Here is a 10,951-nt window from a genome sequence, read left to right as displayed (position 1 = left end):
AGCGAGCAAGCCAGTTTAGGCCATTTTCTGGATTTGGCCACCTGTATGTTGGGTCTTTGTTCCCTTAAGATCAATGTCTTGAAAAATAAGTCGGAGTGCTTTGAAAAATGCCTTGTAATATTAACGGGCAAATTTTGGGGTATGACACGTCCCATGATGATGTTGTATGAAAAAGATGGCGTCTTCCACAAGATACCGAACCTTAATCATTTTTGTGTTCTCGTTCATCCCAAACACTATCTTGAGAATTATGTGGCCTTTCACATGTACTTTCTCTCTAAAGAGTTTGACCAGTAAAACTTAAAACATTTTAATGTTATCTGGATCTAATCGGAGCCTTTCGAATGCACCTTATAATATGACACCGGTCTGCTGAGCTCCTTGATTCAACCACTATCTGATTTATATCCCAATAGACACACATCATCTTTATGACCATGGGTTCATTGTCGTGAGGATGAATGTCGACGGTATCTTCATCAGAGAAAACGATCTCAGGTTCTAACTCTTTTTCTAAATTTGGTTTGGGGATGGCAAACGAACCTTCTACCATCAAGACTTTCCGAGCGTATCTTATACGAGAGGAGTTGGATTATCCGCCTCCAACAAGCCCCTTTGCTATGGTGTAAACGAATGTGACCAATTTGGTAGATGTCACAATGCTCCTTCTTGTCACCATGTTAAGGAAGATGACTGGGACGACTTATGAATTAAAGGTGAATGTGGCCTAAGTCAGTTTTACCGGCCCTACGGTGGCCACTAATTGTACTTGCCAAATGTTCAATGAAGGTTGAAGAGAGTCAGCTCACGTGTGGATGATGAGATACTCTATATGTGCATGTTAGAGTTTTGTGGAATTAGTGAATGATCTTTCCCAATTCTAAGATTGAGATACTTATAACTGATTTCTGGGTCGGGTCCCAGGAGAAAACAATATCCTCCTTCCTGATTAATAACATAAGAGTAGGGGAAGACCGACTCTCGCTCAAAACATGGATTAAATGGTTTTTCTCTTTGACTGATATTTTCATACCATTATTCCTCAGACATCTCACATATCACGTATGTTAAATGAGATAGATCATGGATCTCAGACCAAAATCTTAGCGGGCAACATGCAATGCGCTTCAGATGACCAATCCTACTTCAGAAAATCAACCCTACTTCGGACACTCACACAAAATTATCATACTTAATTTGGACAATTTTATTAAATATAAGCTCAATTAAATAATATCAAATCCAAACAAATGTCTGAGTCTAGTTATAAGGATGCATTAGTCTTAAATTTTTTGAGGGAAAACTTCTTTGTATATTGTACACATCGTCTACTAGAAAAATTAATATGTATTGTTGAGCGTAGATAATATTCTCTATATTCCATTTATAAAAAATAAAAAAATTCATTGAGTTTTGTAAATTTATGGTTAACAAATAATATAATAAATTTTATTATTGACGAGAAGAAAAGGATGCATTACCAGGCTTATTTTAAAAATATACAAATGTGCTCGCTCGGAACACAACCAAGATTCTATAATACCTTTCGAAAGTATTATTCTACATCTTTTACTAAAGTTGTTTTTATTAGTTTTTTATTAGAAAGATGGGAGTATTTTTTCTTCTTCTTTCTATTAAGAGCTTAAGAAAAATTATTGTTTGACCGATTTTTTTAAAAAGATAAGAAAAAAAGTTAGACCAAACAAACTCTAATTAGTAACTATTATTTAAAAATGATTTATTTGGTATTTATACTTTTATATTATCATAGAATATTAATTAAATTCATATGATAAATATTAAGATTAATATTAGTATATTTATGACATAATTTCCTTTTAAATATCACTAAGAATTTAATTAAAATATGTAAGAATTTAATTAACATAAGATGTTGGATGTTATAGAGTTTAACTTTTATGTTAACTATCTATAAAATAATACATATGAATGATACTCTACCCCTCTTACAATAAATGACTTATTTAAAATAAAAAATGTCAAAAAAATAAATAATTAGTTTCCATTCCTATTTTTTTTTTAAATTTGTCTTCTAATTAAAATTATTTTCATCTTTCCTAATATATGATAGGCTATTTTAATAAAAATATTATTTTTAAAAAAAGAATTTAATCAAAAAAATAATAATTAATTGACGGTGTTTTATACAATATATTAATTAATCTCTATCACTATTATCATATTTTGTTGATTTTTTGTTGACTTTTTAAAAACTATTTAACTAAAATTTATTTGCGGTATTTTGATTTAATATATGTATAGAAATATTTTATAATGTGAATTGAATATCATTCTGAAAATATAAGTGAATATCCTATCTTTGATTATCCTATTCTATATACTATTCTACAGGAAAGGATCCAATAATATATGAAAAAGGTGTAGAAAGGCATAAAGAAATAAAAGATATACTTAATCAGTAAAAGGATGTTTCGGTCCGGTTATTATCTTACGTGGATTCATCACCACCGTCGAACCTAACCTCAACGATTAACATCACGTGACTTCACCTGATAATACAATACATACACAAGAACGAAACTGAAGGAACAAGAACTCAGAAGAAAAGAGATCATGACGATGGTGAATTTGTTGAACGCCTTGACGGTGAGTCGAATATTGACTCGCGATCACCTTGCTCTCGCCAACGAAAGCATACCCTTTGGATCCATAAAGTGGATAGTTTACGCCGGAATCTGCGGTTTTCTTGTTCTCTTTGCCGGAATCATGTCCGGTTTAACTCTCGGTCTCATGTCGCTCAGTCTCGTCGACCTAGAAATTCTTGAACGGAGTGGTTCTCATTCCGAGAAAAAACAAGCCGGTAATTAGTTAGTTAATTAATTAATTAATTAATTAATCCTCTTTCTTCCTTAATGCATAGATTAATTACTTAATTACTGTTGATTCATCTTATTATGCAGCGATCATACTTCCTGTGGTTAAAAAACAGCATCAGCTTCTTGTTACTTTGCTTCTATGTAATGCTGTTGCCATGGAGGTAGTTCAATTTCAATCCTAATATATTATGCCATGTTTGGATTGATTTATTTGAAATTATGTGAAAACAATTTACATCTTTTCTGATAAGTGCTTTTATGAAAAGCGCTTAATGAAGCCGAGTATTCAAAGTTTAAACAGAATCTTATTTATTGTGCTTTATTTTGATTCTGTTTACACTTTAAACTACTGGTTCCTAAAAGCTGTCTAACTTTTTGACAGCCCTTGGCTTTCAAACTTCCAATCTGCAGGCTCTTCCTATATATCTAGATAAACTCTTCAATCAATTTCTTGCTATCATTCTCTCTGTTACTTTCGTTCTCTTTTTCGGTGAGGTATGTTATTTCTTTGCTATCTTTGTACTTCACTGGTTTCTACTCGGCATTTTTACCTCAAAACAATTTTATGAAGTCTTTTTTCTGTTTTTAAATTAATAATAATAACTTGTATATCTGATTTCAGGTTATTCCACAAGCAATTTGTAGTAGATATGGTCTCGCCGTAGGTGCCAACTTTGCTTGGCTTGTGAGGATTTTAATGGTTGTCTGCTATCCAGTTTCTTACCCTGTTGGAAAGGTATATTCTACTGTTACATAAGTTGTTCCGTGGTAATATTTTGGTAACCAATATAATGTAGTACTTGATAAGAGGACTCTGTTTGGATAAACAACTTATTTGCAGCTTATTGCACAGGTGGTTATCAAAATAAGCATTTATGAATATGCTCGCATAAGCTATTTTTATGTCAAAAGATAAAATAAATTTAACTTATTTTTATATATACTATAAGTTGTTTTCATAAGTTATCTTGGAGAATTTTAAAAAATAAGTGCAAGTTTTTTTCTTGTAAGTGTCGTAAGTTGTTTTGTTAAGGTCGTCCAAATAGCGTTACAAAAATTATGCCAGTAGATAAACTCAAATAAGTCAATCCAAATCGGCCATAAGAAATGAAAATTAACAGCTTATCTTCTCTTGTTGTATTATTTCCATGACACATCAATATGAAAAAATGTTATGCTGATTATGATATGATGATGCATATCCATATTTAGGTCTTTTAAAAGTTGTTTTCTGGAGACAATTATATCTGTCCTGTCTAAGCTAAAGAATTTTCTTCTGGTGCAATGACGATATAAAATTATAAACATTATTGGCATTGCCTTACGGTTATCAGCTATATGCAACAGCTTTTGTTTTCAATATGATGCTTCCATGAATTTCTTTTCCTAATCTTAACTAATACTTGTTCAAGGTTCTGGATTATCTTTTGGGGCATGACGAGGCTTTATTTAGGCGAGCTCAGTTAAAAGCTCTTGTCTCCATTCACGGCAAAGAGGTATGAATCAGTATTCATTTTTTTTGGAATCAGAATAAGTCTTGTCAACTTTGGTGAAGTTGCTCAACTATTTTTGTTTTGGTGTCCGATTTCATTAGCATTGAACTTGCTTGTTTTTTAGGCCGGGAAAGGAGGCGAGCTTACACATGATGAGACGACAATTATCAGTGGAGCACTTGATTTAACTGAAAAGGTGAGTGCTGCAATTCACCTTCCACATTCAATGTCAACCTATTTGTTAGTGTTCCTTTCTTGTCAATACAACTTTTCAAAGTATCATGTTTGATGAGAAGAATATGAAGTTTCTTACCTGTATTGAGTTTTAATATATATTAATAATGGTGGAAAGTGGAAACATGTGAAGGTTGCGTCATTTACCTGGAAACTCTTAACTAATGTCTACTATTTGGTGACGCTAGGAAGCATCAATGGTGTAGGAAATAGAATAGGGAATTGCAGTTCATTAAATATTTATCAATGTGCCATGCCACGCAATGACAAAAGTCTCCGTATACTTCCAGTGAACTCATGTTCCATTAGCAATGCACTCTCATGCATACTTGAGTTCTCTCTATGCTTTGCTTCATTATTAAATATATCATACTGTAGTCCATTTGCTTGTATAAAGAGCATATTTTGTGCATTATTTTTCCATCTTGTAATTTAAATAGCCTTTTCCTTTTATTGTGTTTTTCAACAGACTGCTGAGGAGGCTATGACTCCTATTGAATCAACATTTTCTTTAGATGTTAATTCAAAATTGGACTGGTAAGCTTTCTTAGTTTCTTTGTTGCTGTTCTTCAATAGGTTGTGAAAAGCATATTGAAGTGTTTTCCCCCCTATATTTTATTTTCCTTCAAACTGCTATTGACCTGCCAATCTCAAATCAGGGAGGCAATGGGAAAAATTCTTGCTCGTGGGCACAGCCGAGTTCCTGTCTTTTCTGGAAATCCCAAGAATGTTATTGGGCTTCTACTTGTGTGTATTTTCCACGTTTTGACTTTATTCATATATTATCTCATTATTCTAAGGTTCTTTCTTCCTCACATGTTTCTTTTTATAATTAGGTCAAAAATCTTCTTACTGTACGACCTGAAACAGAGACCCCTGTCAGCGCTGTATCTATCCGGAGAATTCCACGGTGTGTTATTATAAATTTCGTTCTCTTGTCCGTGGTCTTTCAAACTTATTGTGAAATATCCCTTTTTTTCATGGTTTATATTGACAGGGTTCCATCCGATATGCCTCTCTACGATATACTGAATGAGTTCCAAAAGGGAAGTAGTCATATGGCTGCTGTTGTTAAGGCTAAGGGAAAAGGCAAAGAAACCCCACAAATAATTGAAGAAGAGAAATTTGATGCAAAGAAAAGTGGTGGCAGGGATTCACAGTTGACTACCCCGTTGCTACAAAAGCAGGATATAAAATCAGAAAATGTTGTTGTTGACATTGAAACGCCTTCGAAGCTTCCAAGCATTAGTAAGCAAACTGGTTTGCCGCGTAGTGATGTCACATTAAACTCTCCTTCTTCCGAAAATATTGACGATGGTGAAGTGATCGGGATTATCACTTTGGAAGATGTATTTGAAGAACTTCTACAAGTAAATTTCTGTCTTCAAGTTTTTAGTCTTTTTTTCCAACACATATAACTGAATGTAATTGTTTTCTGGATGCAGGAAGAAATTGTGGACGAGACAGATGAATATGTTGACGTTCATAAGAGGTACCGTACTAGAGTATCAGAACTAACAATTTCAAAAATTAAGCTGCCGATATGGATGGAGCTGCTGCTAATCTGAATTTCGATGTTATATAAATTTTATTTTGCAGAATACGTGTTGCAGCAGCTGCAGCTGCTTCTTCAATGGCACGGGCTCCATCAATACGAAGAATTACTGCTGGTCAAAAGGGAGCAGTAAGTGGTTTACCATTGCACACCCTTTAATTTTGATCTGAAAGTTTTTTTTGTATATCTTATTGTTTTTGAAGTTATTTCTTAAACTTTCAATTTAACAATCATCTTATATTCATTATAACTTATAATGAATTATAACTCCCAGTAATGGTTCATCCTTCTTAAGTGTCTATGTTATCTGGCCAATAAAAACAATCATTTCCCCATTTTGTATATATTATTGAAGGGGACAATTTCTCGACCCGTCACAAAAGGTTTGGTATTTTACCCACAACCAATCGGTTAATATCATTTCATTTTATTATGTTTAATTATTTACTACAACAACAACCAAGCCTTATCCCACTAATTAGGATCGGTTACATGTATTAAATTCCACTATAATGCTCTATCTTTAATTGTTTGACTCCTCTGCATCTTATCTACTCTCCTTACATAAAAATATCTAGGTTTTTCCTCTACATGTCAAAACTACCTAAATTTATTTTACACCATCTTCTATACTATAGGTGTTACCTCAACACGCTTTCTAATATTGTCATTTTTAATCTTATCTCATCTAGTCTTGCCATATATCCAATGCAAGATCTGCATCTTTGATGCATTTATTTTATTTTCGTGTTGATTTTTAACCGTCCGACATTCTGTCACGTACAATATTGTAGGTCTTTCCGCTGTCCGATAAAATTTTTCCATTAGCTTGAGTGATACTTTTGCGTCACATAAAATCCCCGAGTCTCTCCTCCATTTAAGCCACTCAGCTTGAATTTGATTATTTACACCCCTTTATATTTCTCCATCGTTTTGTATTACGGACTAAAACATTTAAACCGCGTGACTTGTGAGATGACATGGTCTCCAACTTTCACCTTCACCTCTAGGTTAGTGACGCATTTCATTTTTCTGAACTTATATTCCATATACTTTTTCTTACTTCTACTTAGGCGAAAGCCATGTGTTGTTAAGATTCGTATCCAACTCTCCAAGCTCTTATTTAAATAGTCTTTTGACTTTTCAAATAGGACTATATATTCTGCGAAAAATATATATTTCGGTGCTAGCTTTTGGATATGGTCCTAATATTATGCGAAAAACATACATTTCGGTGCTAGCTTTTGGATATGTTCCGTGAGTAAATAAAAAAATAAAGTAAAAAGGTAGGGGTTCAAGGTTGAACCTTGGTGCAATCCTATTGTAATGGGGAAATCTTCCGTCTCTGCACCTTGTGTCTGCACACTAGTCAATGCTCTTTTATAATATATTGGATAGCTTGAATATAGGCAATCCTAACCCCTTTCTTCTCTGGACATTTCCACAAAAAATCTCTCTAGACACTTTATCATACGGCTTCTCCAAGTCAATGAAAGTTAAGTGCAAGTCTTGTTGGTCCATCTGGTACTCTCATCACACGTCGTAGTCAAATTGATTCTCAGTAACTTGAGTCACTTTTTTTAGTCTCCGTTCAATCACTATTTCTCATAACTTCATGGTATGATTCATAAGTTCTATCTCCCTATAATTTGCACAATTTTGTATATCCCCTTGTTCTTATAGATTGAAATTAAAGTGTTTTTTCTCTATTCATCCAATATTTGATTTGACTTCATAATTTCGTCAAAGAGTTTGGTGAATCACTCAATTCCTCTATTTTCAAAAATTGCCGCACTTCAATAGGTATGTTGTCTGCCCAACCGCTTTTTTGTTACTCATCCTTTTCAACGCTTCTTTTACTTCTTGCTTTTGAATCCAACGACATCGATCCTCTTCTCTAATATCGAGCATGTTAGAGTCTGGTGAGATATGATATCCTTCCTTAAATAAATTGTTGAAATACGCCCTCCACCTAACCCTTATCTCCTTTTCCTGAACCAAGATTTTGTCTTCTTCATCTTTAACACACTTCAGTTGATCCAAATCTTTTGTTTTTCTTTATCTTTCCTTTGCCAACCTATATATAGATTTTTCTCCCTCCTTGATTCCTAAAGATTGATATAAACCATAAAAAAATTGGGTTCTTGCTTCACTCACCGCCTTTTTGGTCTCTTTCTTAGTTTTCTCAAGTTTTGGCATTTTTACATCTTGATCATTCTTTAAAACATTCCTCTTTTACTCTGACTACTCAAAACACTTTTATTTCACAACCACGATTCTTTACCTCTAGGTCCAAAACCTCTTGAATCTTCCAACGTCTCTTTAGCTATTTTTTTAATTTCTTGGATCATTATGTTTCACATATCATTTGCACTTCCTTGTGGTTGGCCGAACCCTCCCTCCAAGATCTTTTGTTGAAAATTCCCTTATTTTTTACCATTCAAATACCACCACTTAATCCATGGAGCTCCCATGTGAATTTTTTCCTTCGCTTTCCTTTGAATTCTTACATTCATAGCCAATACTTTATACTGGATAGTCAAATCATTCATAGCCAATACTTTATACTGGATAGTCAAATTCTCACCAGGTATAACTTTACTATCCAAGCAAATCTTTCTATCTGACTTTTTAATAAGAAATAAATCTATCTAAGAACGTGTGGCCCCACTCTTATATGTAATAAGATGCTCATCTCTTTTCATAAAGCAGGTATTAACTATAGTAACATCAAAAGTCGACGAAAACTCTAGGATGGATTTACCTTCCGTATTTATCTTCCCGAGACCATACTCCTATGCACGCCCTCTAAATCTCTTGGTATGCTCTCCACATATCCATTTAGATCTCCTGTAGAAAAATCATCTCTCTCTACGGTATATCTTAAAATAAGACTTCTAAATCCTCCCAAAAATTTACTTTAAGGTGTGTGGCTAAGCCAACCTAGGGCGCGTAAGTACTAATAAAATTAAATGTGTTTTGTTCTATTTCAAAATTTCAGAGCTATGATTTGATCCCCTACTCTTTTCACATCCACACTATCCTTTTTCCGCTCCTTATCTACAATAATCCTCACTCCCATTTTTCAATCTAACTTTTCCGGTGTACCAAAGCTTAAAACTCGAGTTGTCTAATTCTTTTGCTTTTTCATCTGTTTACTTAGTTTCTTGTTAGCGCATGAAATTGATCTTCCTCCTAACCATACTGTCTACTATTCCCATAGATTTTTTAAGTGTGCCTATATTCCACGTTCCAAAGAAAATCCTACTCTCACGAGCTAATTTCTTTATCCACACTCGTTCACGAAAATGTGAGAACTTATTTTTGAATGCATCGAGGCGGCGATGCAGCGGTCCTTGCTCTTTTGACACAGTACTCAAACCATATAGTGCATTGCTTCCGGGCAAATATCTAACATTTACATTATTATGTAATTGATCCATATCTTGGAGATTCGACAAAGTTTTACATTAATTGTCTACGGCCTAACACAACCCTCTCCATTTATCTGAATTTTTGGATGTTTTCAATGTATTTTAGTCTATGGGCAGCTGTACCCAACTCTTTCCGGGTAAATAAGAATTCTCCTCTATGGGAAATTGAAACAAACGGTATGGAAGTTAAAATTTGTAATCTGATGTGACGGTAGTATGAAAAAGGATCTAAACTGGTGCATGCCTGTCATAGTTAATTTTCACTTATAGCAATTTTTATATACAATTCTGGAGTGAGCTATACAATATATTTTCTTTTCTGATAACTTAATAGGAAAGCGTATGCTGACACAAAAACTGAACCAATGTTTAGACAGACTTGACTCCTCTAAAGTGAGTAGACTATAGTTTGTCTGCAAATATTACTCACTTTAGATTCTAAAGTTAGTCTTTCTATCTTTTATGTATATCTCAACTTAAGTTTCTAAATATCTAGATCCATAAATTTTCTAGGCTTTGACAAAAATGTAACCTTTCTTGGCTTGAAAATGCTGTTCTAGAGAATTCTCCAGCATGTATGCTAATTGTTTTTGTATTTCTTGTCTTGTTTTCAACCATCCAGGGAGGCCAAAGTAAGCCAGGGCAATCTCCAAAGCTTTCTGGAGAGGAAAATGGATTGAATTCTACAAGATAACAATGAACTCCGAGTTAAATGGCTTTAATATATATAAGGGTTGCTTTTTTGTATCAGCTATATGATGCTGAAAAAGAAGACATGAAGAGAATTTAAGTCATTTGATTGTGTGCAATTTAATACTTTCATTTTTGGATTTTAATTTAAGTAGAAGTTTTTTGAACTGATGTTGCTTCCTGCATCAATATCATGTTCGAACAATTTTTTGAACTGATGCTAATGAAACGTTTCTACAATAATTTTTTGAACCTATGTATGGTATCGAATACGGCTAGATTTACATTTTTACAATTTTAAGAAGAAATTTGGATATTGATTCCAATATAGACCAATTTCAATAATTCAATAGGGTATCTTACAACATGTAAGCATTCTGATGTAGTGGAAAGACTTATGGATTTTCAATAGTAGTTGCACATATCACTTTGTTGTAGACAAAACAGTCTTTTTAAAGTTGTGCAAGATAAGCTAACTTATTATTTAAAATTTATTAGAATTAAATTATTATTAAATAGAATTTAATCGAGATATGTCGATAGTTAATCATAACCGGTTGAATTCTTATAAATATTTGACTTTTACTTTAATCACAGTGTTAAACTTTTACTCTAATCTCATTAAATATAATCCTCCATAATAAATTTGTAATGTTAAACTATGGTTATGGTTAAATATGATTAGAT

General features: G+C 33.3%; 1 protein-coding gene across 1 annotated transcript; it reads left to right on the top strand.

The window, feature by feature from the left end:
• Positions 1–2,468: 2,468 nt before the first annotated feature.
• On the top strand, positions 2,469–10,516 carry LOC127073404 (DUF21 domain-containing protein At4g14240). Its single transcript, XM_051014557.1, has 13 exons — positions 2,469–2,842; positions 2,943–3,019; positions 3,270–3,353; positions 3,481–3,594; positions 4,271–4,354; positions 4,476–4,547; positions 5,055–5,122; positions 5,245–5,332; positions 5,422–5,495; positions 5,583–5,955; positions 6,031–6,077; positions 6,185–6,269; positions 10,197–10,516. Exons 1-13 carry the CDS (start codon positions 2,596–2,598, stop codon positions 10,266–10,268), a joined length of 1,485 nt encoding a protein of 494 aa, XP_050870514.1. The 5' UTR covers positions 2,469–2,595; the 3' UTR covers positions 10,269–10,516.
• Positions 10,517–10,951: the final 435 nt, after the last annotated feature.

Source organism: Lathyrus oleraceus, chromosome 4 (genome assembly GCF_024323335.1).
Source record: "Lathyrus oleraceus cultivar Zhongwan6 chromosome 4, CAAS_Psat_ZW6_1.0, whole genome shotgun sequence".
Lineage (NCBI taxonomy): Eukaryota > Viridiplantae > Streptophyta > Magnoliopsida > Fabales > Fabaceae > Lathyrus > Lathyrus oleraceus.
Note: the sequence above shows the minus strand (reverse complement) of the source record. Positions and strands in the feature narration are given on the sequence as shown.